Genomic DNA, 25,107 nt, shown 5'->3' on the forward strand with positions numbered 1-25,107 from the left:
GTTCAAAAGGTAGCCATCGCTCCGTGTGTATGTTCTGTTTTATTGTCAAATCTGTGCTACTTTTCAATGATCTGCTGATAATACCACATCTTTCACTTTAGACATGTAACATGTGTTATCTATTCGAACCTCACATCATCCAGGTTTTAGGCCACACAGTCGGCGATGTACATTCAGGATACTGGACGTTGGGTTTTAGGAAGAGTCCCCTCACAATTTTAAAGGAACGTCAGCCGGAAATTGACATACAGGTTCTGGGTATGGAAGTAATAAAATGCTCAGTACATAAGGTCTGCTCCCCCGTCAACTGAATCGGTATTTTTTGATTTTGAGAAAGGAAATTGGATTCCAGCTAATCTGATGAGCAATATGCTGATACAATGCATCATCGCACAAGCAAAGACAAGCCAGAAGGAATATCCAAACATCTCTGTGTGTGTCTTGAAGACAAAGTTCCCCTCTTTGTAATTGGCAATTTTCTCAGACAGATGATGAATTTTCACTTCTGAGGTAAACAGTATCATCACCATAAAACCACACGAACCTAAAGTGGGAAAAGAGATTAAGGATGCTGTTAAGAGAATATTTGAAAATACAAAATAATTCACCCCTCTGTGCTTGCTATGTGTTACCACACAACAATTGTGAAGTAAACACTGAACAGTAGCTTCATTGATATTCTAGAAACTTCTCAAAACCGTTTCTCATTCTCTTTCTAGGATATTGATGCAATTATGGTTGGTGCTCCTCTGATCTTTCCTGTCTTGTTCTTCCTGTTATGTCTTTAATACTTTTATCAATGACTCCATTGGTTTTTAATTTGATACTAACCAAGAAAATAAAGGAGAGTATCAAATTAAAACCAATGCGTATAAGATGGCCAAGGTTAGTGGGAAACTAGAAGATTGGGAAAATTTTAAACGACAGCAAAGAATGACTAAGAAAGCAATAAAGAAAGGAAAGATAGATTACGAAAGTAAACTTGCGCAAAACATAAAAACAGATAGTAAAAGCTTTTACAGATATACAAAACGGAAAAGAGTGACTAAAGTAAATGTTGGTCCCTTAGAAGATGAGAAGGGGCATTTAATAATGGGAAATGTGGAAATGGCTGAGACCTTAAACAATTATTTTGCTTCGGTCTTCACAATGGAAGACACAAAAACCATGCCAAAAATTGCTGGTCACGGAAATGTGGGAAGGGAGGACCTTGAGACAATCACTATCACTAGGGAGGTAGTGCTGGACAGGCTAATGGGACTCAAGGTAGACAAGTCCCCTGGTCCTGATGAAATGCATCCCAGGGTATTAAAAGAGATGGCGGAAGTTATAGCAGATGCATTCGTTATAATCTACCAAAATTCTCTGGACTCTGGGGAGGTACCAGCGGATTGGAAAGCAGCTAATGTAATACCTCTGTTTAAAAAAGGGGGCAGACAAAAGGCAGGTAACTATAGGCCGGTTAGTTTAACATCTGTCGTGCAGAAAATGCTTGAAGCTATCATTAAGGAAGAAATAGCGGGACATCTAGATAGGAATAGTGCAATCAAGCAGACGCAACATGGATTCATGAAGGGGAAATCATGTTTAACTAATTTACTGGAATTCTTTGAGGATATAACGAGCATGGTGGATAGAGGTGTACCGATGGATGTGGTGTATTTAGATTTCCAAAAAGGCATTCGATAAGGTGCCACACAAAAGGTTACTGCAGAAGATAAAGGTACGCTGAGTCAGAGGAAATGTATTAGCATGGATAGAGAATTCGCTGGCTAACAGAAAGCAGAGAGTCGGGATAAATGGGTCCTTTTCGGGTTGGAAATCGGTGGTTAGTGGTGTACCACAGGGATCGGTGCTGGGACCACAACTGTTTACAATATACATAGATGACCTGGAAGAGTGGACTGAGTGTAGTGTAACAAAATTTGCAGATGACACAAAGATTAGTGGGAAAGCAAGTTGTGTAGAGGACACAGAGAGGCTGCAAAGAGGTTTAGATAGGTTAAGCGAATGGGCTAAGGTTTGGCAGATGGAGTACAATGTTGGAAAATGTGAGGTCATCCACCTTGGAAAAAAAAACAGTAAAAGGGAATATTATTTGAATGGGGAGAAATTACAACATGCTGCGGTGCAGAGGGACCTGGGGGTCCTTGTGCATGAATCCCAAAAAGTTAGTTTGCACTCCCAGTGCAGTGCTGAGTGAGTGCTGCACTATCAGAGGTGCCATCTTTCGGATGAGACGTCAAACTGAGGTCTCTCTCTTGGATGGATGTAAATGATCCCACATTTGAAGAAGACCAGGAGAGTTCTCCCGGTGTCCTAATTATCTGCTCATTTATTTCTGTTTGTGGGACCTTGCTGTGCGCAAATTGGGTGCCACATATACTATGTTACAACAGTGACTACACTTCAAAAGTACTTCATTGGCTGTAAAGCATTTTGGGATGTCCTGAGGTTGTGAAAGGCGCTATAGAAATGCAAGTTCTTTCTTTCTTTCTTTCTCCACACATGTAAACCACATACAAGGGTCCCTATTTTTTTGAAATAGAAGTCGGTATTTTCCTCTTATTTACATGTGGTCATATAATAAGGGCCTTACTTTTGAAAGATTTCGAAGTTTTCAATTAATTTCCGTCAGCACCAAAGCAAATAATCGAAACTCCCGCCATTATTCCACCTCCACCCTTTCACCTTTCTGACTTTGGGCTTGACAAAGGGAGCAACACCATACTAATCCCAAGGTTACTTACATGCAATGGTATTCCAAAGGTACAGGCCCATTGGACCATGGAGGGTCTCGTAAGGTCGTCCGAAAGCATTGAACATGAAGAACCCGGCTGCGACCAGGGCAAACACAATGAACGCTGCTGCAAATAGTATTACACTCACATGAAGACTTGCAGGTATCGCGCCCAAGAGGGTTGGAAAAACTGAAAAAGAAATGGCAATTGTTAAGAGGGCCTTGCCCTGGGCTGCAGTTTTCTGGTTGTTGCATCTGCCACTGCTGTGTTTTTCTCGCATTTCTCCAATTTCAATTTTTTCCCTCCATGGGAAAAACTGAAAGGAGTCTTCATCATCATCATAGGCAGTCCCTCAGAATCGAGGAAGACTTGCTTCCACTCTTAAAATGAGTCCTTAGGTGGCTGAACAGTCCAATACGAGATCCACAGTCCCTGTCACAGGTGGGACAGATCGTCGTTGAGGGAAGGGGAAGGTGGGACAGGTTTGCAGCACGCTCTTTCCGCTGCCTGCGCTTGATTTCTGCATGCTCTCGGCGATGAACATAAGAATTAGGAACAGGAGTAGGCCATCTAACCCCTCGAGCCTGCTCCGCCATTCAAAAAGATCATGGCTGCTCTGGCCATGGACTCAGCTCCACTTACCCGCCCGCTCCACATAACCCTTAATTCCCTTATTGGTTAAAAATCTATCTATCTGTGACTTGAATACATTCAATGAGCTAGCCTCAACTGCTTCCTTGGGCAGAGAATTCCACAGATTCACAACCCTCTGGGAGAAGAAATTCCTTCTCAACTCGGTTTTAAATTGGCTGTGCCCCCTAGTTCTAGTCTCCCCGACCAGTGGAAACAACCTCTCTGCCTCTATCTTGTCTATCCCTTTCACTATTTTAAATGTTTCTATAAGATCACTCCTCATCCTTCTGAACTCCAACGAGTAAAGACCCAGTCTACTCAATCTATCATCATAAGGTAACCCCCTCATCTCCGGAATCAGCCTAGTGAATCATCTCTGTAACCCCTCCAAGGCTAGTATATCCTTCCTTAAGTAAGGTGACCAAAACTGCACGCAGTACTACAGGTGCGGCCTCACCAATACCCTGTACAGTTGCAGTAGGACCTCCCTGCTTTTGTACTCCATCCCTCTCGCAATGAAGGCCAACATTTCATTCGCCTTCCTGATTACCTGCTGGAGCTGCAAACTAACTTTTTGGGATTCATGCACAAGGACCCCCAGGTCCCTCTGCACCGCAGCATGTTGTAATTTCTCCCCATTCAAATAATATTCCCTTTTACTGTTTCTTTTTTCCAAGGTGGATGACCTCACACTTTCCGACATTGTATTCCATCTGCCAAACCTTAGCCCATTCGCTTAACCTATCTATATCTATTTGCAGCTTCTCTGTGTCCTCTACACAACCCGCTTTCCCACTAATCTTTGTGTCATCTGCAAATTCTGTTACACTACACTCTGTCCCCTCTTCCAGGTCATCTATGTATATAGTAAACAGTTGTGGACCCAGCACCGATCCCTGTCGCACACCAGCCCGAAAAGTACCCATTTATCCCGACTCTCTGCTCTCAGCGCCCTCCCAGATGCACGTCCTCCACTTAGGGCAGTCTTTGGCCAGTGACCCCCAGGTGTCAGTGGGGATATTGCACTTTATCAGGGAGGCTTTGAGGGTGCCCCTGTAACGTTTCCTCTGCACAACGTTGGCTCGTTTGCCGTGCAGGAGTTCCGAGTACTCTGAGTGAAAGGAGTCACTCATCCTCTAGCTCTGGAGAAACCTGCAACCTGCTCCCCAGAGAAAGCACCAACACTCTCCTCTGAAATAGCATATTGGGAGAGAAAGACTTGCATTTATATAGCGCCCTTCAAACCCGAACCCGTCCACATCCTGTTTTAACAGAGAAGGGATTGAGGGGCAGGTGACCACCCCAGGAGGCGGGTCACTCATTTAAATATTTTAATTAGGTAACGTGCCTCAAACTTGATCTCTCCTCCAGGTTTAAACCTGGCCAGCTGGGTTTCCCGAGTCTCGGGGAGACGAGGACTGCCGCGTGGGAGAGGTAAGCGCCTTTCCAGCACAGCTCGTGGGCCAGGAGGATACCCCCCAGCACATCCCACAAGCAAATCTCATTCCCACTATGTCATTGGATCCCTCCCCCCATATCCCTCCAGGTACTTGAGCACAGAGATCTAGGCCAATACTCCAGTGCAATGCTGAGGGAGTGCTGCACTGTCGGAGGTGCCGTCCTTCGGGCGAGACGTTAAACTGAACATTCTGCCTGCTCTCTCAGGTGGATGTAAAAGATCCCAAGGCACTATTTCGAAGAGGAGCAGGGGAGTTATCCCTGGTGTCCTGGCCAATATTTATCTCTCAATCAACATCACAAAAACAGACTGTCTGGTCATTATCACACTGCTGTTTGTGGGAGCTTCCTGTGCGCAAGTTGGCTGCTACGTTTCCCACATTACAACAGTGACTACACACTAAAAAGTACTTTATTGGCCGTAAATTGCTTCTAGATATCTGGTGGTCGTGAAAGACGCTATATAAATGCAAGACTTTCTTTCGTCCCCATCCACCCCACCCCCGCCACGCTCTTTCGATCTCGAACCTAAACAGCAAGCTCCACACCTGCTCCTGTGTTGCAGCCTCTTCTTGAGCATTCCCCACCCTCCAGGGAGCCAAGCCCGTCAATCAGACAGGCATCCCGGCGGGAAACACGTGAAAAATAACCACGCTCACTGTGGATTCAAACGCTACAGCAGTCGGACCGCCCAGAACTCCTGCCCACCTTCCCCCCACCCCCGGCCTTCCCACCAGCCCCCCCACCACCCCGACTCCCCCACCTACCTTCCCCAAATCCCGACCCCCCCACTTCCCCACATTCCCTAACCCTCCCACTCCCCCACCTTCGAGGGGGGAGGCCATCTTAGACTGGGTGTTGTGTAATGAGAGAGGATTAATTAGCAATCTCATTGTGCGAGGCCCCTTGGGGAAGAGTGACCATAATATGGTGGATTTCTGCATTAGGATGGAGAATGAAACAGTTAATTCAGAGACCATGGTCCAGAACTTAAAGAAGGGTAACTTTGAAGGTATGAGGCGTGAATTGGCTAGGATAGATTGGCGAATGATACTTAGGGGGTTGACTGTGGATGGGCAATGGCAGACATTTAGAGACCGCATGGATGAATTACAACAATTGTACATTCCTGTCTGGCGTAAAAATAAAAAAGGGAAGGTGGCTCAACCGTGGCTATCTAGGGAAATCAGGGATAGTATTAAAGCCAAGGAAGTGGCATACAAATTGGCCAGAAATAGCAGTGAACCTGGGGACTGGGAGAAATTTAGAACTCAGCAGAGGAGGACAAAGGGTTTGATTAGGGCAGGGAAAATGGAGTACGAGAAGAAGCTTGCAGGGAACATTAAGGTGGATTGCAAAAGTTTCTATAGGTATGTAAAGAGAAAAAGGTTAGTAAAGACAAACGTAGGTCCCCTGCAGTCAGAATCAGGGGAAGTCATAACGGGGAACAAAGAAATGGCAGACCAATTGAACAAGTACTTTGGTTCGGTATTCACTAAGGAGGATACAAACAACCTTCCGGATATAAAAGGGGTCAGAGGGTCTAGTAAGGAGGGGGAACTGAGGGAAATCTTTATTAGTCGGGAAATTGTGTTGGGGAAATTGATGGGATTGAAGGCCGATAAATCCCCAGGGCCTGATGGACTGCATCCCAGAGTACTTAAGGAGGTGGCCTTGGAAATAGCGGATGCATTGACAGTCATTTTCCAACATTCCATTGACTCTGGATCAGTTCCTATGGAGTGGAGGGTAGCCAATGTAACCCCACTTTTTAAAAAAGGAGGGAGAGAGAAAACAGGGAATTATAGACCGGTCAGTCTGACCTCAGTAGTGGGTAAAATGATGGAATCAATTATTAAGGATGTCATAGCAGTGCATCTGGAAAATGGTGACATGATAGGTCCAAGTCAGCATGGATTTGTGAAAGGGAAATCATGCTTGACAAATCTTCTGGAATTTTTTGAGGATGTTTCCAGTAAAGTGGACAAAGGAGAACCAGTTGATGTGGTATATTTGGACTTTCAGAAGGCTTTCGACAAGGTCCCACACAAGAGATTAATGTGCAAAGTTAAAGCACATGGGATTGGGGGTAGTGTGCTGACGTGGATTGAGAACTGGTTGTCAGACAGGAAGCAAAGAGTAGGAGTAAACGGGTACTTTTCAGAATGGCAGGCAGTGACTAGTGGGGTGCCGCAAGGTTCTGTGCTGGGGCCCCAGCTGTTTACATTGTACATTAATGATTTAGACGAGGGGATTAAATGCAGTATCTCCAAATTTGCGGATGACACTAAGTTGGGTGGCAGTGTGAGCTGCGAGGAGGATGCTATGAAGCTGCAGAGTGACTTGGATAGGTTAGGTGAGTGGGCAAATGCATGGCAGATGAAGTATAATGTGGATAAATGTGAGATTATCCACTATGGTGGTAAAAACAGAGAGACAGACTATTATCTGAATGGTGACAGATTAGGAAAAGGGAAGGTGCAACGAGACCTGGGTGTCATGGTACATCAGTCATTGAAGGTTAGCATGCAGGTACAGCAGGCGGTTAAGAAAGCAAATGGCATGTTGGCCTTCATAGCGAGGGGATTTGAATACAGGGGCAGGGAGGTGTTGCTACAGTTGTACAGGGCCTTGGTGAGGCCACACCTGGAGTATTGTGTACAGTTTTGGTCTCCTAACTTGAGGAAGGACATTCTTGCTATTGAGGGAGTGCAGCGAAGATTCACCAGACTGATTCCCGGGATGGCGGGACTGACCTATCAAGAAAGACTGGATCAACTGGGCTTGTATTTACTGGAGTTCAGAAGAATGAGAGGGGACCTCATAGAAACGTTTAAAATTCTGACGGGTTTAGACAGGTTAGATGCAGGAAGAATGTTCCCAATGTTGGGGAAGTCCAGAACCAGAGGTCACAGTCTAAGGATAAGGGGTAAGCCATTTAGGACCAAGATGAGGAGAAACTTCTTCACCCAGAGAGTGGTGAACCTGTGGAATTCTCTACCACAGAAAGTAGTTGAGGCCAATTCACTAAATATATTCAAAAGGGAGTTAGATGAAGTCCTTACTACTCGGGGGATCAAGGGTTATGGCGAGAAAGCAGGAAGGGGGTACTGAAGTTTCATGTTCAGCCATGAACTCATTGAATGGCGGTGCAGGCTAGAAGGGCTGAATGGCCTGCTCCTGCACCTATTTTCTATGTTTCTATGTTTCCTCACCATCCCCCCAACTCCCCCCATCTTCCCCCCATCTCCCTCCCCCAACTCCCCCTCCCCCCACCTTCAACCCCCACCGCCCAACTCCCCCTCCCCCACCTTCACCTCCCTGCCCCCACCTTCCACACACCCCCAACTCCCTCCCTCCACATTCCCCACCCCCCCACCTTCCCCCCTGCCCCCCACTCACTCCCCTTCCCCCCACCATCCCCCCTCACTCCCCCACCCTCCCCCCCACCCCTACAACTACCCCACCACCCCCCTCACTACCCCACCCTACCTCGCTCCACCACCCCCTCACTCCCTCACTCCCACATCCCCTCACTCCCTCACACCCCCCTCACTCCCACCTCCTCACTTCCCCACACCCACCTCACTCCCTCACACCCCCTCACTCAACACACCCCCTCACTCCCCCACACCCACCTCACTCCCTCACACCCCCCTCACTCCCACACCCCCTCACTCCCCCACACCCCCCTCACTCCCACACCCCCTCCACTCCCCTACCTTCCCCCTCACTAACCCACATCCCCCTCACTCCACCACCTTCCCCCCCCACCCACTCCCTCACCTCCCCACAGCCCCCTCACTCCCCCACAATTTCTCCCCCCACTCCCCCACCTCCCCTCACCCACCTCCCCACAGCCCCCTCACTCCCCCACCATCTCTCCCCCCACTCCCCCCCGCCCCACTCCCCAACCTTCCTCCACCCTCGCCCCCGCCCCAAGCTTGGAAATCCCGCCTCAGTAAACATTGCGGCTAATTTCTGTTTCCCACTGAGATCTCATTGTAATCCGGTAATTGTAATGATTAATGATAGCTGTGATCGGTGCCACGTTAGAGCTACTGTATCAATAATCTATTCATTGTGTGAATACAGAGGAAGGGAAGAGGAACAGGGGAGGCAGATGGGCATCAGGAAAGGAAGTGATTACCCAATCTTAATTGCAAAGTGGGGAGATTATCAGCGCAAGTGTTTCAGAAGATGGAAAAATAACATTATCAGTAATTCTTATATTAAAAACCCTGTCCATTAAGGTAAGTTTATTTTAACCCCATTAAAAAAAAATTTTAAATTTAATTTTTCTCTAAAACATTTATTTAAATTCAATTTCAATTAATTGTAAATATGTGAAGTGTTTTTCTTATTTATTTAAATGTGTGTGTGTTTTGGGGGTATTCTCATTCACAGAAACGGAGATCTCCGTACAAACGGAATTCACCATTACTGCGAATGGGAATACGCCATCTTCATTGGCTGGGCCGGCCCACCTAATCCCAGGCTGCACACACGCTCCTGGAATACGTGGCCCCTACGCTGGACTGCGCAGCTAAGCTTCAGAGCGCAAGTCTTTGTTCCTCCGGGATTTTGTCCAAAATATTTGGGTCGGAAGCATCTGCCCGCAGGAAGCCTCTGACTGCCATTTCTGGGCCAATATGTAGGTGTGGCTATTGCTATTTTTCCAAAACATCTTCAACTGGAGACTTCACTGACAGGATTAATATATAACCAATTAACCCCAGTACATGTTATTTCTTTTATATTAAAATACAACTGTTGGATGAATTGAATAAACAAGCACCCCTTCTAAAGGCATTCAGCATGACAGACTCTCGCTGTTTTCCTTGTCACTGAGATTTTATGTTAAGCTTACTATTGATCCATAGGTTGCCGAGAGCTGGTACGATGTTAGCCCCGTCAGGCAGATGAAGCAATTTGCTTTAATTTACAGCCGTAGTTTAGTAGCTCACAGTTTTCTAACCTGCACCACAAGGCCAGCGCTGCACACTTCACTTCCGCAGAGCATCTGTCAGCCAGAATCAGGTTTCTTCTTGGCCACTGAAGACGTGATATGCATAGTACCGAACCAATAAACCGTAACCGCGACTAGATTGCATAACTCCACAGCAAGTGTTATTTTTGTCCGTGTGCATGCATGTTTTGTAAATGCATTCGAGGAGGGGTGTGTGTGTGTGTGTGTGTGGGCAGTTATACATCACTGCGATATGTGTGCGCACTAGGTCCGTGCAATAGAGCTGGTCTCCAGTCATCTTACATAGAAACGTAGAAAATAGGTGCAGGACTAGGCCATGCGATCCTTCGAGCCTGCACCACCATTCAATATGATCCTGGCTGATCATGCAACTTCAGTACCCCACTCCTGCTTTCTCTCCATACCCCTTGATCCCTTTAGCCGTAAGGGCCATTTCTGACTCCCTTTTGAATATATCTAACGAACTGGCCTCAACAACTTTCTGTGGTAGAGAATTCCACAGGTTCACAATACTCTGAGTGAAGAGGTTTCTCCTCATCTCGGTCCTAAATGGCTTACCCCTTATCCTTAGACTGTGACCCCTGGTTCTGGACTTCCCCAACATCGGGAACATTTTTCCTGCATCTAACCTGTCCAATCCCGTCAGAATTTTATATGCTTCTCTGAGATCCCCTCTCATTCTTCTAAATTCCAGTGAATATAAGCCTAGTCGATCCAGTCTTCCTTCATATGTCAATCCTGCCACCCCAGGAATCAGTCTGGTGAACCTTCGCTGCACTCCCTCAATAGAAAGAATGTCCTTCCTCAGGTTAGGAGACCAAACCTGTATACAATATTTAAGGTGTGGCCTCACCAAGGCCCTGTACAACTACGTAAGACCTCCCTGCTCCTATACTCAAATCCTCTCGCTATGACGGCCAACATGCCATTTGCCTTCATCACCACCTGCTGTACCTGCATGCCAACTTTCAATGACTGATGTACCATGACACCCAGGTCTCATTGCACCTCCCCTTTTCCTAATCTGTCATCATTCAGATAATATTCTGACTTCCTCTTTTTGCCACCAAAGTGGATAACCTCACATTTATCCACATTATACTGCATCTGCCATGCATTTGCCCACTCACCTAACCTGTCCAAGTCATCCTGCAGCCTCTTAGCATCCTCCTCACAGCTCACACTGCCACCCAGGTTAGTGTCATCTGCAAACTTGGAGATATTACATTCAATTCCTTGCCACTGGACCAAGACCTAGCTCTGTCAAGCCCATGTGGTGGCTGGTGTGCAACGGTCACCCCATGTTAAAAAAATCCACGCACAGACATCTTCCACCCTTTAAGATTTAGTTCGGGACCTGGAATATTAGGTCCTTCATTGAAACACCTGTGAACTTTTTGCGTGGAAGCAAGTCATCCTCGATTCGAGGGACTGCATATGATGATGAGCCAGCTCCAATACCTGGTCTGTGCTAAGCTAGTTCATCCCGGCCGGCTCAACGATGTAATAATACCACCGGAGGCAGTGTCAAGGAGTTGGGCAAGTCTATCAGGCTCTAATACCCTCCCCCTGCCTCCATGGCCAATTAGCCTGTCAACACTCAGGGGTAGATTATCCCTCCGTGCCTGTGTTTGGCCACCTTCCTGATAATGATAATGGGAGACCAGCTGAGATTTATAAGAACATAAGAAATAGGAGCAGGAGTCGGCCATTCGGCCAATTGAGCCTGCTCCGCCATTCAATAAGATCATGGTTGATCTTCGACCTCAACTCCACTTTCCCACCTGACCTCCATATACCTTGACTTCCCTAGAGTCCAAAAATGTATCTACCTCAGCCTTGAACATACTCAATGACTCAGAATCCACAGCCCTCTGGGGCAGAGAATTCCAAAGTCTCACAAGCCTCTGAGTGAAGAAACTCCTCATCATCTCAGTCTTAAAAGTCACAAATGACATCCTTTGTGACTGTGACAAACGCAACTGTCCTTCCTCATCCTTCTTGGCCCATGGCACTACTTCAAAGAAGAAACAGGGGAGTTATCCCGGGTGACCTGACCAATATTTATCCCTCAATCTACATCGCTAAAAACAGATTATCATATTGCTGTTTGTAGGAGCTTGCTGTGTGCAAATTGGCTGCCGCGTTTCCTACATTACAACAGTGACTGCTCTTCAAAAGTACTTCATTGGCTGTAAAGCGCTTTGGGACGTCGATGGTTGTGCAAGGCGCTACAGAAATGCAAGTCTTTCTTTCCTTTCTTTAGTGACCAGACAATCTTTTCCCACGGTTGATGTTTTCAAGATTCTGAAGCAGATTCCAAGGCTGACTTGGGTGAATTTCTGACAAGCGTAAAAGGTTCTGAAACTGCAGAGCACATGGTCGAAATGAGACCATTTGAAGTAGGAAAAGGTGTCAGATCAAACATTTTTTTTTTGCACAAAGGTTAACAGACTTGAGGAATAAATTACCAGAGAAGGTCACTGAAGCCGACAGGATAAATGTGTGCAAGAGGCAATTAGATATGTTTCTCAAGGGATATGGCGAGACGTTAAATAGGTTGGGTAAAGATGGATCAAGAAAGGAGGGACTTGATTTGCCCAATGGCCATTTCCTGTTATTAAAAATAATGATATCTATCCAAGAGTTGCATGGAGCTTTTTGTTTCCTGCTGTTCATCACTTCAATCCTTAGAGAATATCGCTTCATGTTGCATGATGAAGGAATTCACCGTGCTACATTTAATACAATTCGTGTGTAATAATTGGTTTCAAATGATTTTTTAAATGAGTTGCATTCTCCTCATTTGGTTTCCTCTGTGCCGAATTACTGAATAAAATCCACTTGACCCATCCACTTGCCTCTGCAACTGATGTCTTGATTGTTGGGTATTGCAAGGAGTGGCTCAGAATTAGTCACCCTCCAATCTTCCTCTCCCATCTCCTTTGTGGCAAACATTAATCGTCTGTTCAATGCAGCCACGATGCTACCTCGATGGGATTGGGAGCTCTGTGTGTAGGGTGGCTGGGATGAATGGCATGCTCAATAGTTTTTGCCACTGGGTCAATCAAGTCATAGAATCGTACGGCACAGAAGGAGGCCATTCAGCCCACTGTGCCTGTGCCAGCTCTTTGAAAGAGCGATCCAATTAGTCCCACTCCCCTGCTCTTTCCCTGTAGCCCAGCAAATGTTTTCCTCTTTAAGTATATTTATCCAATTTCCTTTTGAAAGTTATTATTGAATTTGCTTCCACCACCCTTTCAGGCAGCGCTTTCCAGATCATAAAAGTCACTGAGTAAAAATATCTCTCCTCATCTCGCCTCTGGTTCTTTTGCCAATTACCTTAAATCTGTATCCTCTGGTTACCGACCCTCCTGCCACTGGAGACCGTTTCTCCATATTTACTCTATCAAAACCCCATATGATTTTGAACACCTCTTTTAAATCTCCTCTTAAGCTTCTCTGCTCCAAGGAGAACCATCCCAGCTTATCTCGTCTCTTCTTCGAACTGAAGTCCCTCATCCCTGCTAGCAAGCCATTCATTTTTAATGTAGAAATTGAATGTGTTTTAATGAATCAGATTAAATTGAAAATAAATTGTACTGAGATGGAATCATCGCCGTGGAAATTTATGGTCTGTGCAGAGATTGAGCATCAATTTCTTGACACTGGAATAGAATCACTTGGTAACAATAAAACTTGGGTCATTTCTCAATCATCCTTTAGCACTGACTTCACAGGTTTCAATCATACACTGAGGATATGAAACTTGCTAGTTAAGGATGTGTGTTATGAGCACAAGAATGTGACCCAAAGAAGAATGGACTCCCTGTTCCCACATGTGGGAACTGAAATAGTACAAATAATAAAATATCAGGGAGAGATTTACAGATCGATATAATCCTTAGGTCTGAATGACTATTGTGAAACTTGAATTAGATAGAAAATATAACAGGGAAGTAGGCCATTTGGCCCCTGCAGCCCATGTCGGGTTTATTGCCCATATGATCTGTAATCCTAACCAATGATCCCTTCAAGCGGCGCAGTGCGCTGGAGATACTTGGAGCTGGTTCACTGCCTTTTAAATGGAAAAAACGCACATGCGCAGCCTGTTAAAGGGACCGCATGCCCAAAAAAGAAACTATGGGGAATATTTACCCTCACCCTTCTTCCCATACCTCTTTATTCCCCTATCCACCAATCCTATGAGGATCCCCCCTGCCCTAGCCCTGACCTCACATCTTTCTCCAGTTTCTCTCTGACATCCCCTCACAACCTTTCCGAGCTCATCCTGTCCATGAGACCCACTTCCTGCTCCCTCGGCCCTATTCCCGCCAAACTGCTGACCACCCAACTTCCTTTTCTGGCTCCCATGTTAGCTGACATTGTTAATGGTTCTCCTCAGGTACTGTCCCCCTTTCCCTCAAATCTGTCGTAATCACCCCTCTCCTCAAAAAAACAATCCTCGACCCCTCCGTCCTTGCAAACTATCGTCCCATCTCCAACCTCCCTTTCCTCTCCAAAGTCTGGAGAGGCCTCCCAAATCTGTACCCATCATTCCCATAATTCCATGTTTGAATCCCTCCAATCCAGTTTCCGTCCCTGCCACATTACCGAAACGGTTCTCATCAAAGTCACAATGACATCCTTTGTGACTGTGACAAAGGCAAACTATCCCTCTTCGTCCTTCTTGACTTGTCTGCAGCCATTGACACGTTGACCATACCATCCTTCTCCAACGCCTCTCCACTGTCGTCCAGCTGGGTGGGGCTGCACTCGCCTGGATCCATTCTTATCTATCGGAGAATCTATCGTAGCCGGAGAATCACCTGCAATGGATTCTCTTCTTGCCCCCGCATCATTAACTCTGGTGTCCCCCAAGGATCTATCCTTGGCCCCCTCCTATTTCTCATCTACATGTTGCCCCTTGTCGACATCATCCGAAAACACAGCATCAGTTTCCACATGTTACGCTGACGTCACCCAGTTCTATCTCACTACCACTTGACCCCTCCTCAGTCTCTAAATTGTCAGACTAGTTGTCCGGCTTCCAGTTGAATATTGGGAAGACCAAAACCATTGTTTTCAGTCCCCGACACAAACAGCGTTCCCTAGCCACTGACTCCATCCCTCTCCCCATCATCTGTCTGAGGCAGAACCAGACTGTTCGCAACCTTGGTGTCATAGACACTGAAATGAGCTTTCGACCACATATCCGCAGCATAACTAAGACCGTCTATTTCCACCTCCATAACATCACCCATCTCCGCTCAGGCCTCATCCGTTGCTGAAGCCCTCATCCATTATTACCTCAAGACTTGACTATTTCAAAGCACTCCTGGCTGGCCTCCCACATTCGACCCTACATAAACTAGAGGTGATCCAAAACTCAACAGCCCATGTCCTAACTCGCACCAAGTCCTGCGCACCCATCACCCCATGTGCTTGCTAACCGACATTGGCTCCCGGTTAAGCAACATCTCGATTTCAAAATTCTCATCCTTGTTTTCAAATCCCTCCATGACCTCACCCCTTCCTATCTCTGTAATCTCCTCCAGCCCCAGACACCCGCCCCCTCCCCCCAGAGATGTCTGCGCTCCTCTAATTCTGCCTCTTGAACATCCCTGATTATAATCGCTCAACAATTGGTGGCCGTGCCTTCTATTGCCTGGGCCCCAAGCTCTGGAGCTCCGCCTCTCTTTCTTCCTTCAAAAGGAGATGTGATCTTATCGAAACATATAAGATAATGAGGGGGCTCGACAAGGTGGATGCAGAGACGATATTTCCACTCATAGGAGAAACTAGAACTAGGAGAAATAGTCTCAGAATAAGGGGCCGCCCATTTAAAACTGAAGAATTTCTTCTCTCAGAGGGTTGTAAATCTGTGGAATTCTCTGCCCCAGAGAGCTGTGGAGGCTGGGTCATTGAATATATTTTAAGGCAGAGATATACAGACTTTTGAGCGATAAGGCAGTAAAGGGTTATGGGGAGCGGGCAGGGAAGTGGAGCTGAGTCCATGATCAGATCAGCCATGATCGTATTGAACATAAGAACATAAGAATTAGGAACAGGAGTAGGCCATCTAGCCCCTCGAGCCTGCTCCGCCATTCAATAAGATCATGGCTGATCTGGTCGTGGACTCAGCTCCACTTACCCGCCCTCTCCCCGTAACCCTTAATTCCCTTATTGCTTAAAAATCTATCTATCTTTGACTTGAAAACATTCAATGAGCCAGCTTCAACTGCTTCCTTGGGCAGAGAATTCCAGATTCACAACCCTCTGGGAGAAGAAATTCTTTCTCAACTCGGTTTTAAATTGGCTCCCCCGTATTTTGAGGCTGTGCCCCCTAGTTCTAGTCTCCCCCACCAATGGAAACAACCTCTCTGCCTCTATCTTGTCTATCCCTTTCATGATTTTAAATGTTTCTATAAGATCACCCCTCATCCTTCTGAACTCCAAGGAGTAAAGACCCAGTCATCTATCATCATAAGGTAACTCCCTCACTTCTCGAATCAGCCTAGTGAATCGTCTCTGTACACCTTCCAAAGCTAGTATACCCTTCCTTAAGTAAGGTGACCAAAACTGCACGCAGTACTCCAGGTGCGGCCTTACCAATATCTTATACAGTTGCAGCAACACCGCCCTGCTTTTGTACTCCATCCCTTTCGCAGTGAATGCCAACATTCCATTTGCCTTCCTGATTACCTGCTGCACCTGCAAACTTACCTTTTGGGATTCATGCACAAGGACCCCCAGGTCCCTCTGCACCACAGCATGTTGTAATTTCTCCCCATTCAAATAATATTCCCTTTTACTGTTTTTTTTCCCAAGGTGGATCACCTCACACTTTCCGATATTGTATTCCATCTGCCAAACCTTAGCCCATTCGCTTAACCTATCCAAATCTCCTTGCAGCCTCTCTGAGTCCTCTACACAACCCGCTTTCCCACTAATCTTAGTGTCATCTGCAAATTTTGTTGCACTACACTCTGTCCCCTCCTCTAGGTCATCTATGTATATTGTAAACAGTTGTGGTCCCAGCACTGATCCCTGTGGCACACCACTAACCACTGATTTCCAACCGGAAAAGGACCCATTTATCCCTACTCTCTGCTTTCTGTTAGCCAGCCAATTCTCTATCCATGCTAATACATTTCCTCTGACTCAGCGTAACTTTATCTTCTGCAGTAAACTTTTGTGTGGCACCTTATCGAATGCCTTTTGGAAATCTAAATACACCACATCCATCGGTACACCTCTATCCACCATGCTCGTTATATCCTCAAAGAATTCCAGTAAATTAGTTAAACATGATTTCCCCTTCATGAATCCATGCTGCGTCTGCTTGATTGCACTATTCCTATCCAGATGTCCCGCTATTTCTTCCTTAATGATAGTTTCAAGCATTTTCTCCACTACAGATGTTAAACTAACCGGCCTATAGTTACCTGCCTTTTGCCTACCCCCTTTTTTAAACAGAGGCGTTACATTAGCTGCTCTCCAATCCGCTGGTACCTCCCCAGAGTCCAGAGAATTTTGGTAGATTATAACAAATGCATCTGCTATAACTTCCGCCATTTCTTTTAATACCCTGGGATGCATTTCATCAGGACCAGGGGACTTGTCTACCTTCAGTCCCATTAGTCTGTCCAGCACTACCTCCCTAGTGATAGTGATCATCTCAAGGTCCTCCCTTCCCACATTCCTATCACCAGCAATTTTTGGCATGGTTTTTGTGTCTTCCACTGTGAAGTCGGAAGCAAAATAATTGTTTAAGGTCTCAGCCATTTCCACATTTCCCATTATTACATCCCCCTTTTCATCTTCTAAGGGACCAACATTTACTTTAGTCACTCTTTTCCGTTTTATATATCTGTAAAAGCTTTTACTATCTGTTTTTATGTTTTGCGCAAGTTTACCTTCGTAATCTATCTTCCCTTTGTTTATTGCTTTTTTAGTCATTCTTTGCTGTTGCTTAAAATCTTCCCAATCCTCTAGTTTCCCACTAACCTTGGCCACCTTATACGCGTTGGTCTTTGATTTGATACTTTCCTTAATTTCCTTGGTTATCCACGGCTGGTTATCTCTTCTCTTGCCGCCCTTCTTTTTCACTGGAATATATTTTTGTTGCGCATTATGAAAGAGCTCCTTAAAAGTCCTCCACTGTTCCTCAATTGTGCCACCGTTTAGTCCTTGTTTCCAGTCTACTTTAGCCAACTCTGCCCTCATTCCACTGCAATCCCCTTTGTTTAAGCATAGTACGCTCGTTTCTGACACAACTTCCTCATCCTCAATCTGTATTACAAATTCAACCATATTGTGATCACTCATTCCGAGAGGATCTTTTACGAGGAGATCGTTTATTTTTCCTGTCTCGTTACACAGGACCAGATCCAAAATGGCTTGCTCCCTTGTAGGCTCTGTTACATACTGTTCTAAGAAACAATCCCATATGCATTCTATGAATTCCTCCTCCTGGCTACCCCGTGCGATTTGATTTGACCAATCGATATGTAGGTTAAAATCCCCCATAACTACTGCCATTCCTTTTTCACATGCCTCCATTATTCCCTTGATTATTGCCCGCCCCACCATGAAGTTATTATTTGGGGGCCTATAAACTACGCTGACCAGTGACTTTTTCCCCTTACTATCTCTAATCTCCACCCACAATGATTTAACATTTTGTTCATTGGAGCCAATATCATCCCTTACAACTGCCCTGATATCATCCCCTTATTAACAGAGCTACCCCACCTCCCTTCCCTTCCTGCCTATCTTTCCGAATCGTCAGATACCCCTGTACGTTTAATTCCCAGTTCTGGCCACCTTGCAACCATGTCTCTGTAATGGCCACCAAATCATACCCATTTGTAATGATTTGTGCCGTCAACTCATTTACTTTATTTCTAATGCTGCGTGCATTTAGGTAGAGTGTTTTCATCCTAGATTTTAAACCATGATTTTTAGTTTTTACCCCTCCTGCAGCCCTTTTATATTCAGTGGCCCTTTTTGTTTCTTGCCTTTGGTTTCTCTACCCTCCAATTTTACTCATCTCTTTTCTGTCTTTTGTTTTCGTCTCCTTTTTGTTTCCCTCTGTCTCCCTGTATTGGTTCCCATCCCCCTGCCATATTAGTTTAACTCCTTACCAACAGCACTAGCAAACACTCCCCCGAGGACATTGGTTCCGTTCCTGCCCAAGTGCAGACCGTCCGGTTTGTACTGGTCCCACCTCCCCCAGAACCTGTTCCAATGCCCCACGAATTTGAATCCCTCCCTGCTGCACCACTGCTCAAGCCACGTATTCATCTGTGCTATCCTGCGATTCCTACTCTGACTAGCACGTGGCACTGGTAGCAATCCCGAGATTACTACTTTTGAGGTCCTACTTTTTAATTTAACTCCTAGCTCCTTAAATTCGTCTCGTAGGACCTTATCCCTTTTTTTACCTATGTCGTTGGTACCAATGTGCACCACGACAACTGGCTGTTCTCCCTCCCTTTTCAGAATGTCCTGCACTCGCTCAGAGACATCCTTGACCCTTGCACCAGGGAGGCAACATACCATCCTGGAGTCTCGATTGCGGCCGCAGAAACGCCTATCTATTCCCCTTATGATTGAATCCCCTATCACTGTCGCTCTCCCACTCTTTTTTATGCCCTCCTGTACAACAGAGGCAGCCACGGTGCCATGAACTTGGCTGCTGTTGCTCTCCCCTAATGAGTCATCTCCCTCAACAGCACTCAAAACGGTGTATCTGTTTTGCAGGGGGATGACCAGATGGGACCCCTGCACTACCTTCTTTGTGCTACTCTTCCTGCTGGTCTTCCATTCCCTAGCTGGCTGTGGATCCTTCTCATGCGGTAAGACCAACTCACTCCACGTGCCACTTATGTCATTCTCAGCATCGTGGATGCTCCAGAGTGAATCCACCCTCAGCTCCAATTCCGCAACGCGGTCCATCAGGAGATGGAGGCGGATACACTTCTTACACATGTAGTCGTAAGGGACACCGGAAGCGTCCCTGAGTTCCCACATGGCACAGGAGGAGCATATCATGTGACCGATCTCTCCTGCCATGCCTTAACCCTTAGATACCCTTAAATTGGTAATAACAATGTTACAGTTTACTTACTGATATAAAAATAAAAAGAAAAGCTGCTCACCAATCACCAGCCAATCACTTATCCCATTGGCTGTTATGTCACCTTTTGATTCCTTTCTACTTCTTTTTTGCTTTCTCTCCCGCTGTAGCTGCACCGGTACGCCTTTTATAGGCCGCTCCGACACTGCTCCCACCTCTCGCCAACTGCCGCTGACTCTCGAGCTCCCGCTGGGCCTTTTATAGGCCGCTCCGACACTGCTCCCACCTCTCGTCAACTGCCGCTGACTCTCGAGCTCCCGCTGGGCCTTTTATAGGCCGCTCCGACACTGCTCCCACCTCTCGCCAACTGCCGCTGACTCTCGAGCTCCCGCTGGGCCTTTTATAGGCCGCTCCGACGCTGCTCCCACCTCTCACCAACTGCCGCTGGTGAATGGTGGAGCAGGCTCAAGGGGCCAGGTGGCCTACTCCTGCTCCTATTCCTTATGTTCTTAAAAACTACCTCTTTGACCAAGCTTTTGGTCACCTGCCCTAATTTCTCCTTATGTGGCTCGGTGTTAAATTTTGTTTGATAACACTCCTGAGAAGCGCCTTGGGATGTTGCACTATGTTAAAGGCGCTATATAAATACAAGTTGCTGGTGTTGAACCTCAGCCACCTATCTAATCGATTCCTAAATGTTGACATGGGCCGGGAATTTCCTCGGTGCTGCTCCCACTCTGCCGCCTTTTACGCGCATGTATGGCGTTTCCAGCGCACATCCAATGAGAAGGCAATGGCAGAGTGGCAGCAACTCTGAGGAAAATTACGGCTATGGTCTCTGCTTCAACCACTAACTCTTCTTGTGCATTGCACTGCCTTACATCCCTCAGTGTAAAAAGTTTTCTCCTGCTTCCTGTCCTAAATCTCTCACATTTTATCGTATATCTCGGTCCCCTTGTACTAGCCACCTCAATCACAGTCTATTTCGATCTCTTCATGATCCTAAATACCTCTATCAAATCACTCCTCTAAGTCTGGGGAAATCATTAAACCTGCAGACAAGGGTGGTGCTGTTGTTTTTGCGAGAGATTGCAGAGGGACGTGATCAGGGCCCAGGAGAGCCGTGAGTTCGGGGCCGAAAACAGCCAAGGGCCCAGGGGCAGCACGGGTCAGCCCACACTGTGATATGTGTGCGCACTAGGTCCGTGCAGCAGAGCTGGTCTCCAGTCGTCTTGGGTAATCCTTGCCACTGGGCCAAGACCTAGCTCTGTCAAGCCCGTGTGGTGGCTGGTGTACAACGGTCACCACACGTTAAAAAAAATCCACCCACAGACATCTTCCACCCTTCAAGATTTAGTTCGGACCTGGAATTTTAGGTCCTTCATTGAAACACCTGTGAACTTTTTGACATGGAAGCAAGTCGTCCTCGACTCAAGGGACTGCCTATGATGACGTTGTTTGGCGAACCAACCTCTACCTTGCAGAGGCCGATCGGCAACTCTCTGACACCTCCTCCTACCTCCCCCTGGACCATGACCCCACCACTGAACATCACGCCATCATTTCCCAGACCATCACTGACTTCATCTCTTCTGGAGATCTTCCCTCCACAGCCACCAACCTCATAGTTCCCCAATCCCGCCCATCCCGTTTCTACCTCCTTCTCAATTTTCTGCCTCCTTCAGTGACCGATACATTAGGCCTGGAGTTTCTGCTTGTTTTTTCGGCGCAATTCCTCCGACGTAACCGCCACAAAATATTGCGGGATTTTAAGTGCAAATTGCATTCCGCGCAATTGGAGTTTCCGCAATCTTTTGCGCTAGTTTTAAAAAACACCATGTTAGAAGCAGGCCCTGCCCATAAAACTGGCCACCCCTCAGCGTGAATAAATCACCATTGGGAATTTCCGCTAATTGCACGCGTTTGCAGGCCTCCAATTAGGCTCCAAAAATTAAGCTGGAACTTTTTGGCGCAAGGACACTAACAGGTACGCTTTGAATGATTAAAAAAAAATGTACTAATGAACTCACTCTTGTACCCCAAACTAGAAAATAGCTTTGTACTTTTTTAAAATAATTTTTAGTCATTTAAAATCAGGTTACTCACAGGTGGTGGATTAACGCTGTGATTTAAAATGCTTATTTTTGTGATTAACCCATTTTCAGCTATATTAATCAAACTTTACCAAGTTACCGCTCTTAAATATACCAAGGAATATTTTTTAACGCAACATTTTTAATATAAAAATTACATTTTAAAATGCTGCTTGTTTGCGCTGGATCATAACAGGTTTTTCGTTCGATGATATGCAAAGTTTGAGCGGAATCTCAGAGAAAAACAAAACACCTATCAAAACGGGCAGAATTTTGGGCGCAATTTGCGCAGGAATCACTGATTGCAGCCCACGTAGACACTCTACTCCATTGCTTTTTATTGGGCTTTTCACTTGTTCTATGCAAGTTAGGTTGCCTGACTCCTTGGCAACAACCCCCTGATTGTTTTTTCTTAGACAGCAAGAAAAAAAGGAACAGTGCTGAATCCCAGCTTAGCCAACACCCTACAGGCCAGGGTTTGAAGCCTCCGAGCATTTGGAGAAGTGGATCTGCTGAGGATCATAGTAACAAGGAAATAAGAACATAAGATATAGGAGCATTTAGTAAGATCATGGCAGATCTTTTATCTCAACTCCACTTTCCTGCACTATCCCCATATCTCCCAATTCCGTTAGTATCCAAAAATCTAATGATCTCTGTCTGGAATATACTCAATGACTGTGACCCCCTATTTCTAGACTCCCCAGCCAGGGGAAACATCCTCCCAGCATTCACCCTGTCAAGCCCTTTAAGAATGTTATATGTTTCAATGAGATCACCTCTCATTTTTCTAAACGCTAGGGAATTTAGGCCTAGTCTGCTCAATCTCTCCTCATAGGACAATTCCCTCATCCCAGGAATCAGTCTGGTGAACAATTCATTGCACTTCCTCTAAGGCAAGTATATTCTTCCTTGGGTAAGGAGATTAAAAATACATGCAGTACACCAGGTGTGGTCTTACCAAGGCCTTATATAATTGTGGTAAGACGTCTTTACTCTTAAACTCCAATCCCTTTGCCATAAAGGCAAACATACCATTTGCTTCCCTAATTGCTTGCTGTCCCTGTACCTTGCAGGGCCATACAGTACATCGCAGCCAGCTATATTACTATGAGAACATCATATTTAAATGGAGAAAGATTGCAAAGTGCCACAGTACAGCGGGACTTGCGGGTATTTGTGCATGAAACACAAAAGATGAGTCCACGGCCAGATCAGCCATGATCTTGTTGAGTGGCGGAGCAGGCTCGAGGGGCTAGATGGCCTACTCCTGTTCCTAATTCTTATGTCCTTATGTTCTTATGTTCATCTTATTAGTATGCAGGTACAGCAAGTGATCAGGAAGGCCAATGGAATGTTGGCCTTTATTGCAAAGCGGATGGAGTATAAAAGCAGGGAAGTCTTGCTATAGCTATATAAGGCATTGGTGAGGCCACACCTGGAATACGTGCAGTTTTGGTTTCCATATTTACGAAAGGATATATTTGCTTTGGAGGCAGTTCAGAGAAGGTTCACCAGGTTGCTTCCAGGGATGAGAGGGTTGACTCATGAGGAAAGGTTGAGTAGGTTAGGCCTATACTCATTGGAATTCAGAAAAATGAGAGGTGATCTTATTGAAATATATAAGATTATGAGGGGGCTTGACAAGATGGATCCGGAGAGGATGTTTCCACTGATGGGGAGACTAGAACTAGAGGGCATGATCTTAGAATAAGAGGCCGCCCATTTAAAACTGAGATGAGGAGAAATTTCTTCTCTCAGAGGGTTGTAAATCTGTGGAATTTGCTGCCTCAGAGAGCTGTGGAAGTTGGGGCATTGAATAAATTTAAGACAGAAATAGACAGTTTCTCAAATGATAAGGGGATAAGGGGTTATGGGGAGTGGGCGGAGAAGTGGAGCTGAGTCCATGATCGGATCAACCATGATCTTACTGAATGGCGGAGCAGGTTCGAGGGGCCGTATGGCCTATCCTGTTCCTATTTCTTCTGTTCTTATGTTCTTATATGCACATCCCATTCGCAGCTGATGCCCAGAAAGCCACATTTCTCAGCAGGAATAGTAATTAGGTATGGGAACAGCCTTCTGCCTAGCCCCAGGGTACCGGTGCTAATTGTAGCCCCCCTATCTCTGCATGGACACAGCTCAGCGAATTTGGCACAGACTGCAAATCCAACCTGGGCTTTCCTGACGTGTACAACGCCTTATACAATTGTTCCAATTTTATTTCTGATATGAAATCAAACTTTTCCTTAGCTGTAGGAACATTTATATAATGTGAAACTAACAGACACAACACATACATAAACTATCAATAATGTTTGACAAATTGTTTATGACCTATATAATAAAAATCAGGAAATCTCAGCGGGTCAGGCAGCATCTGTGGAGAGGAAGCAGAGTTAACGATGACCCTTCGTCAGAACTGGAGAGTGTTGGGAAAGAACAGATTCTTAACAAGCACTGAAGGGAGGAGAGGAAGAAAGAACAAAAGGGAAGGTCTGTGATAGGGTGGAAGGCAGGAGAGATTAGAGAGACAAAAGGGACGATGGCCCAAATTCAAATGGTAATGCCAGGAGTTAGAAAAACATTAGTCAAGATAGGGTGTGAATGGCGGGATAATGACCAGCTGCCATTCGAGACAAGGAGAAAAAAGAAAGAAAAATCGGGTGGGGGGGGGAGAGGGGAGGGAAAGGGAGACAAAGATTGGCAGCGGCTATGCTCTGAAATTGTTGAACTTGATGTTGAGTCCAAAAGGCTGTAAAGTGCCGAAACAAAAGATGAGGTGCTGTTCCTCGAGCTTGCGTTGAGCTTCATTGGAACAGTGTAGGAAACCGAGGATGGAGAGGTCAGAGTGGGAGTGGAGCAGGGAATTAAAGTGACAGGCGACCAGAAGCTCGGGGTCACAGTTACGGACTGAACGGAGGTGCTCCGCAAAGCGGTCACCCAATCTACGTTTGGTCTCCCCAATGTAGAGGAGACCACATCGTGAGCAGCGAATACAGTATACTAAATTGAAAGAAGTACAAGTAAATCACTGTTTCACCTGGAAGGAGTGTTTGGGGCCCTGGACAGTGGGAAGGGAGGAGGTAAAAGGGCAGGTGTTGCATC

General features: G+C 46.0%; 1 protein-coding gene across 2 annotated transcripts in view; it reads right to left on the reverse strand.

Moving 5' to 3' along the window:
* Positions 1–267: 267 nt before the first annotated feature.
* The window catches only part of clrn1 (clarin 1), a 39,404-nt gene continuing 14,564 nt past the window's right edge, over positions 268–25,107 (reverse strand). The window contains exons 2-3 of one of the 2 annotated variants that reach the window (XM_070882406.1): positions 2,751–2,930; positions 268–544 (exon numbers count right to left, since the gene is read on the reverse strand). In XM_070882406.1, the coding sequence (XP_070738507.1) occupies positions 279–544; positions 2,751–2,930 (446 nt within the window). In that variant the 3' untranslated portion in view covers positions 268–278. Of the gene's footprint in view, positions 572–2,750; positions 2,931–25,107 lie in introns of both variants that reach the window. The other variant, XM_070882405.1, reaches the window with a different exon arrangement.

Source organism: Pristiophorus japonicus, chromosome 6, assembly GCF_044704955.1.
Source record: "Pristiophorus japonicus isolate sPriJap1 chromosome 6, sPriJap1.hap1, whole genome shotgun sequence".
In the NCBI taxonomy this organism is placed as follows: domain Eukaryota; kingdom Metazoa; phylum Chordata; class Chondrichthyes; family Pristiophoridae; genus Pristiophorus; species Pristiophorus japonicus.